A 22,044-nucleotide genomic window follows, 5' to 3' on the forward strand; every position below is an offset into this window, starting at 1 on the left:
TGTATATATATGTGTGTGTGTGTGTGTGTGGGACATGGGCCCCATATTGCTAGTCCATAAATGTTCTTGTTTGTCTCAAGGGCAAACTAGAGACACCATCAAAGAGACTTGCTTGAGAAATGTTAGAGAGCAAGCACAGGCCACACACCTGACAGTAAGGGACATGAGCTGACACTGCCCTCTGGAGTTATGGGGTGAGGAGTCAGTTATGTAGTGTCTAGTAAATACAACCTAAAGATACCTAGACCTAAGGTAGTCACAATACTTACAGTAGAAATGTGTCATACCCTACCATTTACACCATAATTTGATATCAGGCTATATTGTATGTATAATGGAAGCGAGTACATCCACTTTCATGGAAATCTAATCACAGTTATGCTTATGTTATCATTTAAAGTCTCATGTCATAAGAATGTGTTACCTTACAGTATGTAGCCTACACTCAATTAAAATTAAAATCAGATATTGTTACACTGCCTAATAGAGGAGTGTTTTATGGTAGATCTGAACTGGAAAAACATTTTTTATCATTGCTTTCCAACATTAACAAGGACATTTCCCCACAAACTACAGTAAAGGGCACCATATGAAGCCTCAGCACCTCCGTTAATGGATTTGGCAGCTTTTGTTTCTTCACAAACAATGGCAGCCTAGAGCTCATTCCCCTCAACAACAGAGAGGAGTCTATAATGGCCATGCCTCGTCTCTGCATGAATAATCCCTACATCAAATGAGAAGAGGGACACTCCTTATAATATGATTTTTATGGTCACTTTTGGATGGAAATGGCTTGTTGGGTTTTAATAACACCAAGAACAGTTGGAGTGAGATATTTCATTGAGGTCCCAGAAGAGAGGAAACATGTCCCACCGCAAATCAAAAATGGGAGTTGCTAGTGCATGCATGAACCGGATGACAAACAAGTGGGTGTTGTACAGACTAGCCAAGACCTTCAGTGCACTGGTTCATGGCTTACTGCAGTGGCAAATGGCTGACATAATCCAGCTACAGGAAACCATGGACAAACAGCTGAAAGGCGCATGGCAACAACAAGGTTACTTCTAGCTGTAGCTAGGCCTATATTTGCAAGCTGTATTCAACTTTGGGTAGTACAGAAAAAAACAGAATTACACAAAAAAAGTAGCATATCTCACACGCACTGTAGACAAATAAAGTATCAACATGTTGTGCAGATTTAGAATTTTTTTCCACTTGAACCCTCAAAGTTTTGGCCCAGTATTTTCCTCACATGGTTTCTCCTACCACAGCTATGCACTTGACTCTTTATCTCTTTCCCCCCTTCTGACTCACAGGTGGCAACACATGTCTCTGCGTGTCTTGCAGATATTTCTGCTTGGATGTCAGCCGACCACCTCAAGCTGAACCTTAACAAGACTGAGCTGCTTTTCCTCCCAGGGAATGCCTGCCCTCACCAAGACTTCTTCATCACAGTAGAGAACGCTACTGTGACGACCTTCCATACAGCCAAGAATCTTGGTGTGATCCTTGACAACCACTGTGTGGCAAACATCACAGCAACAGCACACTCCTGCAGATTCTTCATCTACAACATCAGCAGGATACGTCCATTCCTCACGAGAGAAGCAGCACAACTTTTGGTCCAAACACTTGTGATCTCTCGCCTTGATTACTGCAACGCACTCTTGGCCGGTCTCCCCGCCTCCACCATCAGGCCTCTGCAGATAATCCAGAACGCTGCCGCACGTCTTGTGTTCAATCTCCCCAAATTCTCCCATGTCACTCCCCTCCTCTGCACCCTTCACTGGCTCCCGGTAGCAGCTCGCATCAGATTCAAGACCCTGGTGCTCGCCTACCAGGCAGCATAGGGAACAGCCCCTCCCTACTTGTAGGCAATGGTCAGCCCGGTGCAATGGTGCGGAACATTGGAATGGATACAAATCTGACACTGACAATGGAATGATAATAGTGGGGAGAGGATTGAAACATGCACTTTGCTCTTTCAAACTATCTCTGTCAGCCAAGCAATCACGATCCTAAACTGAAAAAAGGTACTTCTTCAAAACCAGGTGCAAAATATGCTATAAAAATCATAGAAAAGTGTATTTCTTCACCTTTTATAGAAACGTTTTTAAAATAAAGGACCATTTAGACATTGTATTTAGTACAATCCGAGTTCCAAATGTAGGCAAAATGTGTTAAACAATAAGGCTGCATATCAATCTCTGGCCCTTCACAAGCAATAGTACTTTGTGGTACTTAGCTATACACCATCTCAGTGAATCTCCCTGAGCTCCCCCAATGTCTATGTCGGATTTTAATCTTAGAATGGGCTGGGGGGGTTGCTGGCACGGAATGACCTATAACTCCTACACAAGTGTATGTTGTCATCTGTTCTTAGGCAGGCCTCAAGAAACCATCTTACCTGCCTACTCCCGTCAACGGCCCGGAAAAAGCAATCCAGTCCCACCGCCTTCCAATCTTTCACACAACCACCTCAACCTCTCTCACCTCCACACGCACATCATCATCTTCTCATCACTCCCCCCACTCTCTGCTCTGTGGTCCATTAGAGGGAGACTTGTATTTCCAACCATCAGACATCCATGCATGTAATCCCTCCCAGTGCAGGAAAATTACAATGCTCTGCAGACATAAAGATTGCCTTATGTATGACTGACTGGACAGTCCACCAACAGACTTTGACCTTCAAAGAATTGTACCTTTCATTGTTTCTTGTCAGAGCGAAACATGGGTGAATGATGAGTCTTCCCATAGAGATCCAGCGTTTACAAAACTACACTGATTTGCCCAAGGGGGGTGCTGTGACATTCCAAACTTTGAACAAGCATATCTCTCAATAATCCACAAAACACACAGATGTTTGAATAATTGTCACCAATTCACACAAGGTGGGGCGCTACATCATCGGTGGGGGACAACATGTTTACTGTAAACTTGTTTCTATTGATTCTAGTATCATCGCGGCAGTACTCCTTCACCTGCTGGGAAGGAATAGCCCACTGTGAATATGAGCAGTGTAAAAGAAAATTATGTTGACTCGTGTTCAATTTCTAATGAAATAATTAAATAACTGATTGAGTTTACAATCAGCTATGAAGTGTAAATGTTTTGAGGCCTACTGGACAAAGGCTGTCATAGGGAAATGAATCAACCCCTACTAAGGTTTTCCTGTTAGAAAAGTGACAATCATACTTGAGTTTGAGCAACCATTCTTGGATGTCAGAGTGATAACCGAGACGGCCACCATCACAGAACCCATCTAAAAGAATTACTCTTGCGAGTTATCTTTATCCCGAACCTTAGACAGGAACCCGGTATCTGTCTCGTACTCTGATTGATTCCATTTCTAAATCAATCAGACTGAGACAAGCTCCTCTTGTTGTGATCATCTTCACTGGAACCTGCCGTTTGGACAAGGACATCCGCGACAGTGTGCCTTCTTCGAGAGCAATCAGGATTTCATAATTCAAACCCAACGTTGTCTCTCCTAATCGGATAAGCGTGGCCACGCTCCGAGTTCAAACCTCTACACATTTCAAAGTAATGTAAACAACTAAAGCCTCTTTCTTCCTAGCATTTGGCACAGTGATATGTTACTCTGTAGATTGAAATCGATATCAAAATATTGGTCACATTACCGCAAGTGCTTTGGATAGTCTTGTACGGAAGTCATTGAGAACGATGGTAACAATGTCCTGATGAGGGATGTAGACATACCCCCCCTTGAGGTAGACCTTCCGTGTTCGAACCAGATCCAGGGCGTCTTGAAATGGGACCTTTAAAAAAAGAATGAGGTCATTTACTCAACAGGGTTGAACTAGATTATTTACCCTCCCAACATGACGTTGTCATTCTAAGGGGAAACAACTAACCCTTCTCACTGACTGCAGTGTTTTCACAGGGTAAAATCGATATCATAATATTGGTCACAATATTAATATGAGTGGGGATTTCAACTTTGTAGTCTCAATGAAAAGAGGGAAATACATTACTTACTTTGTAGAAGTCTTGGTCCTCAACAGTGATCCCACTGACAGCATAGCTTGAGTGGACAAGTTTATCCGCCATGTTTTTCTTTTCATCAAAACTAATCTGGTAAATCATTAGGAGAGATAATAGGTATTCAATGACCCCCCCCCAACAAAAAAAATGTTGACAGTTGATAGTATACAGTAGCACAAGAAATGATGGCATTCCCAGGGGTGGTATACTGTACTGTAGACATTGTACAGTTACGCATTTATAATCATCCCGTCACAGAGGCAAAACTCCCAGGGGCAAACAATATACCTTGGACACTCAGCCAAAGAGTCAAGCATGCAATGAATGTCATTGTGTCTCATGAGCTGTCTATAACAAAGCCTATTCATATATCAGTACTTTTTCTCTCTACTAATAATTGACAATACCAAATAAATATTGGATGTGCAGTAACAAGGAGGTGAGTTTTGGGGGGAGGGGGGGTTGTAATTCCCCAAATAATAATAATAATAATAATAAAAACATTTAAGATTGTGGCCTCAAGAGATGGCAGGGTGAATGAGTGGATGGACACCTGGCATAACCGTCATGAAAAGCTCAGAATGCATGAGAGCCTTTCACACCCTATGGGCATGGATAAACACAGGGGTAAACACAGCCAACCTCAAGGGCAGAGGGAGAATAACGGTGAGAGCTGCCAGCTATGCATTACCTGAGGCCATGACAAACTCTTTTAACACCTGTCACTCAAATGTGTGTGTTGTTTGCAAAAGCAATAGTGAGGAGTCAATTCTGTTCTCACTTCTCATAATGCATTTCTAAAATGATGTTCTACCAAGACACATAATAGAAATTAATGAAAATGAAGTGTACTATAAATGGCCATTTGAGTTAATCTGATTTGGTCAACACTGAAGCATTGGGGTTTACACTACACTTCCAACAGAATGATGCTGGGACTGGATTTCTCATCTATGCCAAATGAAAACCCTTGATAGCAAAATTTAACCGTAACATCTCCCTGGGTTTTCTATGTAACCATATTTCTCCAAATCTGCTCCAAATTAACATTCAAATACGTGTAAAGAAAGAGTGGGGTCATATGATACCTTGAGTTGAAAATATCTCTTTTGGTTGTTGAGATACAATAAGTGAAGTGGATTTCCATCCATTAACAGAATGACTGCATGGGTCCCCTACAGAAATGCATCTTTTTTTTTTTATGTCATTCTTTACATAATAATGTAGCCAAAATAGGGACACAAAAGTAGAAATATACAATAGACTCTCATTAAAGTTAATTAATAATGTCTTCTTTTATCAAATTATATACATCATTAAAAAGGGTTAAAGTGATAAAAACTCACAAAGCAAGAAACTAAAATCTGCTTTGGAAAATATGAAGAAACATAAATCTGCCTTTTTCTTCATTATAACAAAAGAAAATAGCCTACACTTTGGGCAGCAAAAAAACAAGTAGGCCTGTGTCATGTGTAGACACAAACAGAAACACCCAATCTGTCCCTAGTTTGCCTCAGAGATAGCCTCTACAAAAATGCAACCGTTCTTTATTGTCTGCAACTGGTGTGGGAAGGATCCTTAGAATCTGTTTTAGGGACACCACACCATATGTATCAGTGCCCTATTAAATGATAAATCCTTTTTGTAGAAGTTTGCAACATGTATGTCGTCATTCTAAATGGAAGTTAGTTGCGCAACATATTTGTTTTATTTGCTGGCTTTGCTTTCCCCACTGAACTCAACAACAATGAAGTCCCCATTTATTGGAGCTTGAGCTTGGTGAGGATGTTGATGCAGTGGTTTGTAACTACTACTGTATGATTTCCCACTGTTTTTCGCTGTCTCTGCGGAAGAACCCTTTATATCAGTAAAAACACTACAAGTATTTGGGAGGTATATGGAGATAAATAACATTTTAACATATTTTACACATTTCTTTTGGTAACAGAATGACCTGGAGACTGGGCAATAATTCTTAAACCTACAGGAGCCAAAGCATTTCCTAAAACCAAATTATAAGTGTTGACATTAGTTGACCGGGGTCTACACATTTATGAGGTTTGATTTTTTTCTAAACACCTTTAAATACTTTTTCTGGTAGATGTTTTCTTAGATGCTTTTCCATAAGTTCGACCAGAAGTCAATGCCATTGCTTATCCCTATTCTTACAATGGAAGATGGCTTAATAAGGGATTTCTCACTTCATTTCCCAAAAATAGACTTAGCTTTCATTTCACACCCAATTTCATATGCTCTGATGAATTTCACATTTTGGTTCTCATGGGTCCTTTTACACCAAACTGCCCACTTAGTTACAGACTTTATCTGTCCATTTCAAGCTTAAATATTATATTCATAAGAATCTCTTATCAAATGTACCATGTCCTATTATTCAAGTTTAAGGATTAATTTGACAAGATTCGGTAGCAAACGCCATCAGATAATCTACCCTACCTACTACTTTTTCAGACAGGTTAACTGCAGTATTGTGGTCCTACAGCTCCATCTGTTGTCTAAAATCTGAAACACCACAAAATTTCCCCAAGACAGCCCAAATGCATTTGTATGGGCACAGTTCATATCAGGGCCTTTAATTGATAGTACATTCAGACTTATCTTAAATCATCCCATATACAGTATGGTATGATTAAAGTAACATATTTCTAAATTGCCTATTTACATGATCATATTACAGCTGTGAGAAACCAACAATAAAAAAGGGCTCACCGTATCATAGTGAAGATTATTTCGATGAAGAAATTCAGTTTTGTATTTTGGAGGCAGGTCATTGAAGCGATAACGGAAAAGGTCAATTTCCTGCTGTATAAACCACCGTCTGAGATCCTCTCTGCAAGATCACATTGAAACAAACAGTAAAGTGCATAAACTAAAACACAAAAAATAAACATGCCAATATGGTTCGGGAAACCCGCCCAGAATATTTAGATCATATCTAACAATAGCTAATTACTAATTCAGGCTCTCCTTTAGGATGATATTTGGTCATTTTATCTTGTTTTAGTATTGTATAAGCTCATTTGGAGAACAAGCCTGTTAACATAAAAGACTAAGTAAAGACTTCACTTACGTTTGGCAATAAGCAAGCCGAAGAATGAAGTGGGAGATATGGTCCTTTCTTCGTTTCTCATATTCACTGGGCCCAGTCTGAGGTTTCCTGTCATCCTTAACAGTAAAATGATAAAAAAATAAAATATCAGAGCATCTCAAAAACCAATGAAAAACATTGTGGCACTAGTACAATGACACATTGGTATTTTCAGGTTTCATGAGATGAGACTGAAAAGCCATGCTGACTGAATGAAAGATGTGAAAGCAACACAACTAACATGAAATGAACACTCCAATTAACATTTTCAAACAGGAGGACATCATGATGAGTGAATAGCCTCTCCTCGTGAACTCTGTCTTCACCATAAAGGCAAGTAGGACAGGAAAGCAAGGCTGATACATGATTGATTCTCCAGCAAAACACAAACTTGTCTGGGGCAAAACTTTTTCTCTACTATGCCATGAGGGCGCCAGATGTATATCTTAAAAGCTCAGCTGCATATCTTAAAAGCTCAGCTGCCTAAAGGTCAATGGCTACGATATTGTCAAGTAGCCAGTAATTCTAACATTATATTGTATTTAGCTGCGCTAATGCATTTTTTTTTTTTCAGTAACACTTTTATTTATTGTATTTTACACTGTTGCTGTTGTGTCATTACATTATGTATTCACAGTATAACTAGAATACATTATTACACTGTAATTATTACAGTAGTATAAATACAATTGTTTTCTTTCTTACTCTGCATTTCTCAATTTGATTCCTGCATTTATCTATTAATATCAAGATCTTATTGGTAAAATAATGTGGTACTTACAGCCTCTGTTTTGTAGGGAAAGTTCAGGTTTGAAATCTCTCCATCCAGCTTCTTAGTATATTGATCAGATGTTTTCACATAGCTCACTCCCAAATTCTCAACTGTCTTCAAGACTAGAATACAAGACAACAATAACATGAAAACCATATGGATTAATGGATGACTAGAATTAGTGTAGATGTAACCAAGCTTTTCGATAGCGGAGCTGGTTTACATCGGGTATTTGAGAAGGTCACGTGTGTCGCCAAGCCAGAGGTCGCAAGTTCAAGTGCTAGACGGAGCAAGTGGAATTGTGGTGCTACTGTATGCAGCGACTTGACGTCTGTTTCATAGAACATTACTTCATACTGTTCTTGGTCTCTCATTTAAGGTGTGTCTAATAATAATGAAGATAGTAGTTACTATGTTGAACGTTTGCATGATGCAAATATCAATCAATGACGAAATGCTAAGGATACAAATAAACTGAAGCCTTAATCGGGACACCTTCCTGCTAGCCTCTCGAAGGAGACTGTCCCGATTACCGTCAGCAATACTTTCTGAAAAGTAAACTAATTAAATATTTCGCTTGATTAGGATGAATAATGTCTTAATAAATACCTCAATAAGGGTATTATAATTGTCCTACATTATCATTACGAAAACAACCTATAACAAAATTGTTTATGTTGTTTTGTGTCATGGGGCCTTATACACTGCACAAAAAAAAATTAGGGAACACTTAATCGTCACAGTGTAACACCAAGTCAGTTAAACTTCAGGGATATCAATCTGCCCATTTAGATTAGATTAGATTAGATTAGATTAGATTCAACTTTATTGTCATTGTGCAGAGTACAAGTACAGAGACAACGAAATGCAGTTAGCGTCTAACCAGAAGTGCAAAATAGCAGAAAGTGCAATGAACAGTATTTACAGGTAGTGCAATATATGATCAGTAGTAGTGCAGTGTAATATAGAATAATATAAGCAGTATAATATAGCAGTGCAGTATAGCAGTATGTGAGTAACAGTAGCATTATAGTAGAATAAATAGTTACAGTATGAGCAGTGTAGCAGCATATGAGCTGTATGGGTAATGCAGTCTAGCAGTATATATGTATTAACAGTAACATGAGGTAGATGCCGAATAAATATAAATATGGAATGCCGTATAAACAGTATAAACAAGTATGTACAGTATGTGCAGTAGTATTAAAGAAAATATAGGATATGTGCATTATGTGCATTATGAACAGTATGAACAGGTATGTACAGAAGAGCAGTGGTAATGAGTAAGAGAAGGGGAGGGGAGTATAGTGCAATAGTGCAATTGTCCGGGGGGGGGGGTGGGGGTTGCGGGGGTAGTAGTTTGTCAGGTAGGTGTAGTGTCCGAGTTCAGCAGGGTGACAGCCGCAGGGAAGAAGCTGCCTCTGAACCTACTGGTTCGGGTGCGGAGAGACCTGTAGCGCCTCCCGGAGGGGAGTGGGGTGAAAAGTCTATGGTTGGGGTGAGAGATGTCCTTGACGATGCTGCGTGCCTTACGCAGGCATCGTTTGCCCTGGACAGCCTCGATGGAGGGGAGTGAGGAACCGGTGATGCGTTGGGCAGTTTTCACCACCCTCTGCAGTGCCTTCCGGTCCGATGCCGAGCAGTTGCCATACCATACTGTGACACAGTAGGTAAGGATACTCTCGATGGTGCAGCGGTAGAAGTTCACCAGGATCTGAGGAGGTAGATGTACCTTCTTTAGTCTCCTCAGGAAGAAGAGACGCTGGTGAGCCTTCTTTATCAGGGTGGAGGTGTTGAGGGTCCAGGAGAGGTCCTCAGAGATGTGGACACCCAGAAACTTGAAGCTGGTGACTCGCTCCACCTCAGTCCCGTTGATGAGGATGGGGGTGTGTGCGCCAGCTGTAGACTTCCTGAAGTCCACAATGAGTTCTTTGGTCTTCTTGGTGTTGAGAGCCAGGTTATTGTCGTTGCACCACACTGTTAGGTGCTGGACCTCCTCCCTGTAGGCCGACTCATCGTTGTTGCTGATGAGACCGATCACCGTTGTGTCGTCTGCAAACTTAACAATGGTGTTTGAGCCATGTACAGGTGTGCAGTCGTAGGTGAAGAGGGAGTAAAGGAGGGGGCTCAGCACACAGCCTTGTGGAACGCCGGTGTTCAGGGTGAGGGTTGAGGAGGTGTGGTTGTGAAGCCTAACAGACTGCGGCCTGTTGGTCAAGAAGTCTAGAATCCAGTTGCAGAGGGAGGGGTTGATGCCCAGTTGCCTGAGTTTGGAGATCAGTTTGGAGGGGATGATGGTGTTGAATGCTGAGCTGAAGTCAATAAACAGCATTCTCACATAAGAGTTAGTCTTGTCGAGGTGGGACAGGGCGGAGTGAAGTGCCGTTGAAATGGCATCCTCTGTACTCCTGTTCTGCCGGTAGGCGAATTGAAAGGGGTCCAGTGTGGGTGGTAGGCAGGTCTTGAGTTGAGCTAAGACCAGCCTCTCGAAGCACTTCATGATGATGGGCGTGAGTGCCACTGGTCGGAAGTCATTTAGGCTCGTTGCAGTGGAGTGTTTTGGCACCGGCACGATGGAGGTGGTTTTGAAGCACGCGGGGACAGCTGCTTGGGCTAGGGACAGGTTGAATATGTCAGTCCAAACCTTAGTCAGCTGCACAGCGCAGGCCCTGAGGACGCGTCCGGGGATCCCATCAGGACCAGCAGCCTTGCGTGCGTTAGTCCTGCTCAGTGCCGCACACACGTCGGTGGGGGATAGAGTGAGGGGCTGGTGATCCGCAGGGAGCACAGCCTTGGTGGCCACCTCCTTGTTGTCCCTGTCAAAGCGGCCGTAGAAGTGGTTCAGCTCATCAGGGAGGGAGGCGTCAACGGAGAGGGGTGAGGTGTTAGATGGTTTGTAGTCGGTGATGGCCTGGATGCCCTGCCACATGCGTCGGGGGTCAGAGTTGTTTCTGAAGTGATCCTCTATCCTCAGCTTGTGGTTGTGCTTGGCCTTTTTGATGCCCCTCTGCAGATTAGCCCTGGATGAGCTGTAGGCCCGAGCATCCCCTGATCTGAAGGCAATGTCGCGTGCCTTCAGCAGGAGTCGGACCTCACTGTTCATCCATGGCTTCTGATTAGGGAAAGTGGTGATCCGCTTGAGTGTGGTGACACTGCTGATGTTGGAATTGATGTAGTCCAAAACAGATGAGGCATATGAATTAATGTCCGTGTGGGAGTCATGGGTGGCCTGAGTGGCAAACACACCCCAGTCAGTGTTTCCAAAACGCTGCTGGAGCGCTGAGTCAGCTCCCTCTGGCCAGACCTTGACTGTCCTCACTGTAGGTTTCACTCGTTTGATGAGTGCTGAGTACTTGGGCAGTAGGAACAATGAGAGGTGGTCTGATTGACCTAGGTGGGGGAGGGGAACGGCTTTGTACGCATCAGCCATGCTGGTGTATACTTGGTCCAATGTCCTGTCTCCTCTGGTGGGGCAAGAGACATTTCGGTGGAATTTGGGCAGTACAGTCTTTAAGTTGGAGTGATTGAAGTCACCCGCGACAATGAAGGCTGCCTCGGGATGCAGAGTCTGTTGTTTGCTAATGGCAGCATACAGTTCTTTCATAGCAATCTTAGCATTAGCATCAGGGGGGATATAGGCTGCCGTGATAACAGTAGACGTGAACTCTCTGGGCAGATAGAAAGGTCTACACTTAACCATGAGAAACTCCAGGTTAGCTGAGCAGTGACTCTCGGTGATGGTAGTGTCCGTGCACCACGTCTTGTTCACATAAATGCACAAACCTCCACCTCTGGTCTTACCGGAGTCGCCTGCTGTTCTGTCTGCTCGGAGAACGCAGCGCCCTGCTAGCTCGATAGCGTTGTCGGGAACCTCGCTGTTGAGCCAGGTTTCAGTGAAAACCATGATGTTACAGTCCATAATCCATTTGTGGGTGGTGATCCGCAGCCGCAGTTCATCCATCTTGTTTGCCAGGGAACGAACATTTGCAAGGAAAAGGCTAGGTAAAGAGAGTCGGTGTGGAGTTAGCTTTAGCCTAGCTCTCAGCCCACCTCGGCTCCCTCGCCTGTGTTTTCGTTTCCGAGCCGGTCTGGGGCCTCTTCCGGTCGGTGTAGCGGAGTTAGCTGGACCCGCTGTTTTGCTAATCTCGGGTATATCGTCGAAGCACAAGTGATTGTGAATCAATTTCACCTGCTTTGGTGCAAATGAAAGTGACAACAGGTGCACTGGAGAGGCAAAAGCAATTGCATGTGGTGGCCACAGACAATTGCTCTCTCCTTATCCTTCCTGACTGATTCTTCTCTAGTTTTGTGTTCTGCTTGTGTCCTTGTCACTACTGGTAGCATGAGGCGGTACCTGCAGCCCACTCAGGTTGCACAGGTAGTCCAGCTCCTCCAGGACGGCACATCCATACGTGCAAGCTACTGGTGTGCATGTGTCTGACCAAACTGTCAGAAACAGACTCCATGAGGGTGGCATGAGGGCCCGACGTCTAGTGGGACCTGTGCTCACTGCCCAGCACCGTGCAGCTTGATTGGCATTCGCGAGAGAACACCAAAATTGGCAGGTCTGCCATTGGCGTCCTGTTCTCTTCACAGATGAGAGCAAGTTCACACTGAGCACGTGACAGGCGTGAAAGAGTCTGGAGACGCCGTGGTGAACGTAATGCTGCCTGTAACATCATCCAGCATTACCGGTTTGGCGGTGGGTCAGTGATGGTTTGGGGAGGCATATCCTTGGAGGGTCGCACAGACATCCATGTCATAGCCAACGGTACCCTGACTGCTGTTAGGTACCGGGATGAAATCCTCAGACCCATTGTCAGACCTTACACTGGTGCAGTGGGCCCTGGGTTCCTCCTAGTGCAGGACAATGCCCGGCCTCATGTGGCCAGAGTGTGTAGGCAGTTCCTGGATGAAGAAGGCATTGATACCATTGAATGGCCCTCTCGTTCCCCTGACCTAAATCCAATTGAGCACCTATTGGACGTTATGTATCGGTGCATCCGACGCCACCAAGTACCACCACAGACTGTCCAGGAGCTCACTGATGCCCTGATCCAGGTCTGGGACGAGATCCCCCAGGACACCATCCGCCGACTCACCAGGAGCATGCCCAGACATTGTCGGGTGTGCATACAGGCACACGGGGTCCATACACACTACTGAATCACATCATGAGTTGCCGTGATAAAATTCACACAAGTTGGATCAGCCTGTGATTTGAATTTTTTACTTTGATTTTCGGTGTGATTTTGAATCCAGCCCTCAATGGGTTGATGATTTTGGTTTCATTGACCGTTGTTACGTCATTTTGTTCTCAACAAATTATACAATGTACATCAGTAAAGATTTTCAACTTGAATAATTCGTTCATCAAGATCTGATGTCTCCCTTAAGTGTTCCCTTAATTTTTTTGAGCAGTATATATATATCTTGTAATCAAGTCATAATCTCCATCTTTACAAAAAGTAATGCATAAATTATAGAAATCAAGACCTAATGTGCATGTCAAAATGTCTTCGCTCCATTGTTTACGTGTTGTTGGAGACCTAGTATGCAGAAATCACAGAGTGGGGCTTTAACTTACGTTTCAACCGTTCCACAGCAAACGTCTCAAACTCGGTCAACGAGATGTTTTCATTAGGTGGCTGACCGTAAAGCTGCAGACAATGCCCGTACAGCTCCGCCTGTGGGTTGCCAATTATTTTCTTCCTTCTGCTCTGGAACTGCATGTTTCCTAGGGGTAGGAGGATAAATTCTAAAGTTGCTTATCTAGGCATTTCGGGCTCTGCCTAAGCCTACAGTATCGTTGATTGGCAAGATAATCAGGCAAAACTAGTAGAAATGTTCCGAGTTACGATACATAAGCGACACGAATTTAACACATCTAATAACACGAATCTGTAGCTAGCCTATCTTGCTAGCTTAGCTTAGCTTAATAACACTAGTTTTCTGGCCACTTTCTTGGTCAGTCTGTTATGCAAATAAAGAGTTGTGCAGCACACAGTCAATAACGTGTACCATAATGGGAACAGATGAAACGTTTACATCAGATATTTAACTTACCGAAGAGTGACTTAGCTAGTAAATTGGTTGTTAACTTGTTGTGAATAACACGAGTCCCGAATCCCGCCAAGTCAAGAAGTGTCAAAACGAGGTTCTGAAACGCGGGTAAATTACGTAGCTAGCTAGAGAACCAATCATGTCGCCGTATCCAAAACTTTGACTCCGCCTCTACGTGTGCGTGCTTTCCAGGACCTGTAAATATTGTGCTGTCTCAAAATTCTCCCAAACAATTTGCAGGGGGGGATATAAGAAGATTTGCGGGTAGTAAGTGCAAGTGGTGGGAAAAACATAGACTGGAACGCAAAACCTCAAATGTGAAGTAATTTCCTTGACGATGCAGCGAGACGAACTGACTCAGGATCAGCAAGGAAAGTGTGTTTATGCTGCCCAGTGGAGCTGCCTCTCCTGCTGCAGTTCAGAAACTGACCCAGGTACAGAAGAGCGTGTGGCTGTGCTAAAACTCACTGTCTCTCTGGTACCGCCCAGCGGAAACCAAAAGCGTTATAGCAACCTGCAGCTGCTTAGAGTAGTCAGAAAGACGTAGCAAGGCAGCGGCCACACAAATGTGTTGAATTCTAGCCTTTGTCGACCATAGAGCGTGCACTTCTCCGTCGATGTGAAGCATGGGTATTGTACCCATCCTTTTGAGTTGATGTCAAAACTGTCTCTGCCAGTTATTGCTGAATGATTTATGACATCGCTTGCTAACATAGCCAGTAACGGTACCAGGGGCTAGCCTTGTTATCTCTACCTACTAGCGCTGCTGCTTTGCGGAGGAGACGCGAGGCCCCGGATAATCCTTAATTTCATGCGTCTATCTAGGTAGCTAGCTAGACTTGGCTATAGCGACTTTCTTGCCTAATCCATCGTTTTCCTAGTTTGCCATTTCGTTTGGCACAGGCCAGAACACGGCAGGAGTGAACATCGTTTCGTGTTGTGGCAGCAGCTGCATGAGCCAGGCATGTAACTATATTCAGGTAAGAGATGGATACAATTGTTAGGAATTATGGTAATCTGTCTTCAAATATTGCCAGTCGTTATCTGATATTTGTTGCATCAGTGCTGAACATCCTAGCACAAGATAATTAATCCATTGGAGTAGCAGTACGCTATTCTGGGATCATTGTTAATTTAGTTGCCTTACAGCTAATAACTTGTATTAAGATGATAATACAATGTAACATAGTAATTATGATATTATTATATATACATTGAGCGGTGTGAATTATTACGCAAGTGGGATAAGAAAGTCCTTGTTCTACTTGTGTAATAACATAACTCAACACAATTATTATGCAATAACAAATAAATGACCAATGTACTGTGTTACTGTGTAATAAAGTGTGTGACTTATGTAATTACAGAGTTCCTACAAGGAAGGAGCAAGTTAATGTAAAGTGTGACCATATTACATTGAGGAACAAATAAGGTTGAAGTGGGGTCAGCTATTTGCCTTACATATCTAAACTCTTTTTTTAGGCTTGTCCATTTAAAATGGTTGGGTAACAAGATGCATCTGTAGGTGTCCACAGAAAAAGTTGGTTGTATCTGCAGGAAACTAAACCTGCCAGAACCTGTGGGACTTTGATAGCTCACTTTAAGGGGCCAGGCTCGTAGAACTTGGCCTAACGATTTGTTCAGACAAGTACTGTGGATGTTTGCCGGACTACCTGACACTGCAACCTAAAAGATAGGTCTGCTGTGTCACCCTCTGTTTAGGCAGAATTTCTACAAGTGTGTGTGAGTCTGCACTGCACTGTTGAGCTGGTTGTAAATTAAGCTGATGTCGTTGCATGCAGCTAAGTTACAGCAGGCTCTGTATTTAGTTACCTTACCTTGGGCGAGACATTGCGGGAGAGGCTCCACATTGTAACACAACCTGTGCACATTGCAGTTGCCTAGTATCCCAGTCTGTGGAGAATCATTTACGTTGTTTGTTTATGTTAGTTTGACTTATGTTAAAGGAATATTGCAGTGTTGGTAATTGTAATAGGTGCTGCCATTCTGGAAAGTCAACTGAGTTTCGACGGGGACGGGGGACTGCTTTTAATATAGATTCTCAATTTTGTTTGTTGTTTTACTATACAGTTGCTGTTGTGTTAATGTTGTGATGTTCTCAATCACATGATCATGCAGGGGATTGGGTGGGATCTGGCATGGGTGGGAAGACAACCATCTGGAGCATCATGGCCTCAGTCCTTGAAACTCTGCCACATCAGCTAGGCCCAGGCTACACCCTGGTCTCTAATAGTTAGGCAGCTAGGCTTTGGCTACACCCAGGACTCTCACAGTTAGACAGCTAGACTACCTAATGGAAAATGTATGGGAACTGAGGCAGTTGCTGAGCTGTAGCATGCAAGGTCATGAGGCATCATCAGCTGATGTTACTTCAGAGGTCTTCCTGGATGCACTGCCTTATGTTTACTCTCTGCTGTAAAACAGAGCCAGCTAGTGAAGGTTTTATGGGTAGAGGAGCAGTGAGGTAGAAACTGCACATCATCCAAACAAAGAACAGCACATTGTTGAACAAACAATGGGATCTTTTTATGAGGGCTCATAATTTGAACAGAAACATTAGGTGAAGATGTGGCAGATTGTTGACTATGGAGAGATTACTTTTTAAGGCCTTTTTGTGCTTGATCAATGCGTACATATGGCATCAGTATCAAATGTATTAAACTGTGTGCTATGCCCCTGTCAGGTGTCTAAACTGATCGTGTAAACGCCCACTGAAGCAACCTGTAGGTTACTGACTGGAACCGTGAGGAAAGCCTAGAAAAGAACACAGCCATGTTGGAAGAGGACATGGAAGTGGCCATCAAGGTGGTCGTGGTGGGCAATGGTGCGGTTGGAAAGTCAAGTATGATCCAGCGCTACTGCAAGGGCATCTTCACTAAGGACTACAAAAAGACCATTGGAGTGGACTTCCTGGAAAGGCAGATACTGTAAGGAGCTTCTGCATATAATTCATTAATGTCATATGACAATCACAGCCACACCCGCTCTAAAGATAAAAAAGACCAACGTAAACAATGTCTTCTTTTCTGCACACAAATGCATTTCTTAAAACTATTGGTTTTAATATATTAGCCTACATATTAAGTATGCTATTTGTAAGACAGCTATGGTATCCTATCTAACTGAAACTATTTGGTGACTGTTGTTGTGTTGTGTTATGGTGTTGTTATAGAGTGTAGCCACATGCTTCCTAAAACCACTCTCTCATGTCTTCCTTGTTCATATGCTTCGCAGATGTGAAGCAACCCATAATTCATAAATCACATGTCAAAACAAACGCTTTCTCTCCTAGAAAAGCTTGGAATTGATGTCTTGTTCTCCTTCATACTGATAAGGAATGAATGGTCCAGATAAAGGATATACAACGTCCAGACACCCAACTAGAGTGCATGAGGGAGCATAGTTACTCTTAGGGAATGCCAGAGAAAATACTGACATAGTGAAGCATGTAGTTTTGCACTTTGCTGCCCTCTTTGGCCACATTCAATATATAAAAAAAACCTACATTATGTTTTTTAATTGCAGCAAATGTGTGCATATCCTTGTAAACAAACAAAATGTGAAATAGGTAAGTAAAGGCCAGTGTTCGACCTTGAAACATGATTTCAGACCAAAACAGTCCTTTATCATGTGATCTAATTCCTTGATCGCTACTGATTTATCATGGCCATTTAGCATTTTTTAAAGCTCAAATCTACATACTGGACCTTTAAAAACCTGTTTGTCTTTTTTTATTATTATCCCAGAGTGAATGATGAAGATGTGAGATTGATGTTGTGGGACACAGCAGGGCAGGAAGAGTTTGATGCCATCACCAAGGCCTACTACCGCGGTAAGACCCCTTTGGCCTGTCCTTAAACAACCTTTACCCCTTACTCCCACCCACTTCATGTACAGTTGATCTAGGTAGCTTAACTTTCCATCCAACTGATAGGCTGTGGCTAGATGGAATTGTCACTATATTGCTTAATACCTATCCAGCAAGTATCTAGGGTAGATATTGTTTCTACAATTACCATTGCAAAACTAGTTCACACAAGCTTTTCCTTGTTTCTCAGAATATATTGGTGTAAAAATGAAGATCCCTCTGTGTTCCAGGTGCCCAGGCGTGTGTACTGGTCTTCTCCACCACAGACAGGGAGTCCTTCCAGGCTATCAGCAGCTGGAGGGAGAAGGTGGAGGTAGAGGTCGGAGACATCCCAACTGTCTTGGTGCAGAACAAAATTGACCTCCTGGATGAGACGATGATAAAAAAGTAAGACTACCCAAGACCCATATCCTTCCTTGGAAATTAAAGGAATTAATGGTCAGTCAATCAAGATACATTGCTTGTAAAATAGAAATATTGATTTAGACATTCTGACACATCAAACATGAGTCAATTGATCAGTAATTCATGTTTTCCTTTCCTTGTACTACAGTGAGGAGGCAGAAGGTCTGGCCAAGAAGTTAAAGTTGAGGTTTTACCGGGCCTCAGTAAAGGAGGACCTCAATGTAAATGAGGGTAAGTTACAATTACACATGTTCAGCTGAGAGTGAAAGTAACATCTTGAGTTAAATACTAACTATTTTTTTAATTTGGGAATTATTCAACCCTGATATTTCTTTGTTTTTCAGTTTTCAAGTACCTAGCAGATAAGTATCTTCAGCGACTCAAGCAGCTAACAGCAGAGGAGCCAGAGGTGGTGCATACAACAAGCAATAAAATTGGTGAGCATCTTGTTAACCATGTAATGTAATATCCTGAATTAGTCCAGATCTCTGGCTGTTTTTTATTTCCCTCATTAAATTGATGCTGGTGAAGAGTAGCCAACTGCATATGAGACGGTTTAATCTCATACATTCTATAATGACCATTTGCAATTTTAATAGGAATCACTTTATTGACACATCTTCACATCTCTACCTTTTCAGGTGTTTTCAACACCACAAGTAGTAACCTCTCCAGTCAGAACTCTAGCAACGGCCGTGAAGTCATCAGCTTGCGACCAAACAAACAGAGGACGAAGAAGGGCAAAAACCCCCTTGGAAGCTGCAGCCTGCTGTAGAATCAATCACTACACTACATTGTATGTTTTGACTGCCATATAATGTGAAAGAGTTTTGATTGGTCATTGGCAGTATGTTATGGGGCTACATTCCTAGAAACCAAAGTCTTCAAAGGATATCATATACATTTTAGCATAACCAAGATCTCATCTGCTCCTGAGTGTTGTGCCAAGTATTCGGTTAACCATCTACAGAATTGTTGCAGCCTTTGATCTTCATGGTTGTATGATGTGTTTAGCCCCAGTGTGATATGAGTAAACTGCAGTCCCCCTGGTGGCTGCTATGATTAATACAACCCAACTAATGCTATGTTGTAGCATGAATGGAATGCTTGAAGCATAATCTTATGAGTAATTCAATGACAGTGTAGTTGGGTGTTACTAGTTTGTCACCCCTCAAAAAGGTTGTATTGAAGGGTTACATTCTAATTCACTAACTTTGTTGTATATTCATATGTGGTTTTTACAGACTACCATTTGTGCATTTGGCTGTTCATCTGTGCAATATGTTTGTATTGTGAGAGATATACAGATTATTTTGTACCATATTTCTTTCTAAACTTTTAATAGAATATGGTTCAACATATGCTGTATATCCTGGATAAAGAATATAAGACTTGGAATTAATTGTTAATTATTTTCTCAAAGGTATTTTTATATGACAATGTTTAACAAAGGAGTTGCTCAACACCTTAGAGTTAATATAGTGCCAAATAGTTTCAGAACATTGTAAGAAATGTAAATATTTGAAAGTTAAAGGTTGGAGTGATTGGTTGTTGTATGAAAATATGAAATTAGAGATTAATGGTTTGTGATGTTATATTACCAAATTTAAATTGAGATTTGCACAAAAGGCCCTATATATCCCAGTCATGTTAAAATGTAGTGAACTTATAGAATGTGTCAGCCAGTGAAGGGGGTTGTGTTACATTAACAATTATTTTAATCAACAATTGCTAGCTGACACTTAAATATGTGCTACAGATCTTTTGTATAATTTCAGCCACTAGTTCTACAATTAGTACTCACAAGCCAAAAAGGGTCCCCGATATAGACAGACAGAAATATTGTCAAGATATTACCTGATTGGACACCTCCCCACACCCATGAGCAAAAGCTTATTTTGCTAAAGATTGTTGGTCTTAAACTGAGGACTGTGTGGTCTAATGAGATAAGAAATCAATGAACATATCATGAACCATACAGTCAACACTTAAGCTAAAATTGATGTAAAGAATTATCAACAAAAGTTCTGTGATGCATCTTTAACATTATGTTGCTCCAGTCTTGTGTTGTAATAGTGTAATTATTCGAGTGAAGACATTCTAGAATATATTGTGACTTAGTAATGGAGTTTAGCTTTTTTTGGCAATTACACAAGAGGAAATGGGAACAGTCCTTTTCCCACTTTTTAATAACAAAAACTGTTGTACTCTATTATTTTGTATTTAAAAATACAACCATTACATTACATAACAACATGTTTATACAATGTTACTAGTGATTTCAGCATTACTACACAGGCGTAAGAGCAACTTTGTGTTAAGTGTGATTCAATACGTCCCTCAGAATTTAGCACACAACTAGCACTCGCTAGAGTATGTTGTAACGGATTCACCATTATTATCTCACTTTTATTGGATGTAAGAAATTGCGATTGTTTACATGTTAAATATTTCTGCATTTTATTATACCTGTGCTTTCTTTGTTTTTCCTAATTGTCATTATTGCAGTAGAATGACATTTCAATGTGCTCATAGTTGTAAATAAGTCTTACATTTATATTTGTCACCTTAATTTCACTATTGTTACCTTAATTTAGACGTTTTAAACATAACATATGGTTGTTTACTTTGTCAAAGTGAAAATAGATATCATGTTCAGACCTTTTGTCATAGAGTGGTCTCAGTTGATTTTCTTAAGCTGTTTAATGGCTTAATCAGCTTGCCCATTAATCTATCATGCGTGACTGGTTTCTGTTCTATTACTGTACCACTGTATCACCGCTATGTTGCCTTTTCTGAGTAAAGACCAATATTTGTGCTCTCATTTCACTGTTGGACAGGAATATCCTAGTGGTGCTTTTACGAAGGTGTGTTGGACGTTGTTACTTTTATTTAACCAACTTTTTTTCATCAATCTATTGCAACATGTTCATAAATTCATTCTGCTGTATATACCATCATAGTACACTAATATCAATGTATGTGTTTTGATATCAGTGACTGCTAATGCTATTTAGAAAATTGCATGCCTGCCTTTTTTTTTTTTCCCATCTGAATGAATGTCGAACCACGGTACAATGCCACAATGCCTTGTCCATGTTTACATTCTCATTCTTTGTGCATTATTGATCCCCCTTTTACTTTTATAGTTTTAATTATCCCTGCTCATTAAATATTGTAAATCAAACTCTATTCCTTATAATAGTTGCTGTTGCTGAAAATTTATATTTTCCTTTTTGTTTAAATGGACTAAAGGCACTTTAACAGTGAGTTGATGTGTTGTACAATGATGAAAATACACAATGTGTTTCACACATGAAAGTTCCCATTCTTAAGTGCAATGTCACTCAGGTGTCGTGAGAATCTCTGTAAACTCATTCTGTTAGAATATTATGTGCTATATTTTGCAGACAGCTTCATAATACTGATTTCATGAACTTCCAGTATGTGTTTAAGCCCATATAGATCTTTTACTAAATCCTACATTTTGTCAATTGTGTGACACAAGGTAGTGTCTTGATTAGCCTGTTCATTTGTATTGTTTTGATTCAATACAGATGTAATTGTCTTAACCTCAAGGTATGCTACACAATCTTACACCTGAGGCTTTGTAGAAACTGTTTGATGGTGACATAGGACATAAATAAAACTTATATTTTGATTGTTTTCTTCTGCATCTTCTGTTTGTCATTACCACATTATACAAGACTGATAATACATCTTTGCATACATAATGTATTTTGTGTCAGGATTTACATTTTAACAATGTAACATTATGGAATGTGTTTCTCTTTACTGACA

General features: G+C 41.5%; 2 protein-coding genes across 3 annotated transcripts in view; one reads left to right on the forward strand and one right to left on the reverse strand.

The window, feature by feature from the left end:
- The window catches only part of prim2 (DNA primase subunit 2), a 74,907-nt gene extending 60,885 nt beyond the window's left edge, over nucleotides 1-14,022 (reverse strand). Inside the window, exons 1-7 of the mRNA XM_083695430.1 lie at nucleotides 13,953-14,022; nucleotides 13,474-13,623; nucleotides 7,896-8,008; nucleotides 7,097-7,191; nucleotides 6,736-6,856; nucleotides 4,003-4,098; nucleotides 3,645-3,782 (exon numbers count right to left, since the gene is read on the reverse strand). Of these exons, the coding sequence (XP_083551556.1) occupies nucleotides 3,645-3,782; nucleotides 4,003-4,098; nucleotides 6,736-6,856; nucleotides 7,097-7,191; nucleotides 7,896-8,008; nucleotides 13,474-13,618 (708 nt within the window). The 5' untranslated portion in view covers nucleotides 13,619-13,623; nucleotides 13,953-14,022. The remainder of the gene's footprint in view (nucleotides 1-3,644; nucleotides 3,783-4,002; nucleotides 4,099-6,735; nucleotides 6,857-7,096; nucleotides 7,192-7,895; nucleotides 8,009-13,473; nucleotides 13,624-13,952) is intronic.
- Nucleotides 14,023-14,499: 477 nt separating this feature from the next.
- Nucleotides 14,500-21,909, forward strand: rab23 (RAB23, member RAS oncogene family). 2 transcript variants are annotated; one of them, XM_083694801.1, is made up of 7 exons: nucleotides 14,500-14,929; nucleotides 16,654-16,897; nucleotides 17,717-17,802; nucleotides 18,069-18,225; nucleotides 18,392-18,474; nucleotides 18,588-18,680; nucleotides 18,885-21,909. In XM_083694801.1, exons 2-7 carry the CDS (start codon nucleotides 16,743-16,745, stop codon nucleotides 19,016-19,018), a joined length of 708 nt encoding a protein of 235 aa, XP_083550927.1. In that variant the 5' UTR covers nucleotides 14,500-14,929; nucleotides 16,654-16,742; the 3' UTR covers nucleotides 19,019-21,909. The 2 variants fall into 2 exon arrangements, with proteins under 2 accessions (XP_083550927.1, XP_083550928.1); XM_083694802.1 differs by lacking the exon at nucleotides 14,500-14,929 and having other exon boundaries at nucleotides 16,574-16,897.
- The last annotated feature ends 135 nt before the right edge of the window (nucleotides 21,910-22,044 follow it).

This window comes from Argentina silus (assembly GCF_951799395.1).
Source record: "Argentina silus genome assembly, chromosome: X".
Taxonomy (NCBI): Eukaryota; Metazoa; Chordata; class Actinopteri; order Argentiniformes; family Argentinidae; genus Argentina; species Argentina silus.

Coding starts and splice junctions, on each gene's coding strand:
- rab23 (XM_083694801.1), top strand. CDS start 16,743: ATGTTGGAAGAGGACATGGAAGTGGCCATCAAGGTGGTCGTGGTGGGC. Junction 18,226..18,391: donor GATGAGACGATGATAAAAAA/GTAAGACTACCC, acceptor CTTGTACTACAG/TGAGGAGGCAGAAGGTCTGG. Junction 18,681..18,884: donor TACAACAAGCAATAAAATTG/GTGAGCATCTTG, acceptor CTACCTTTTCAG/GTGTTTTCAACACCACAAGT.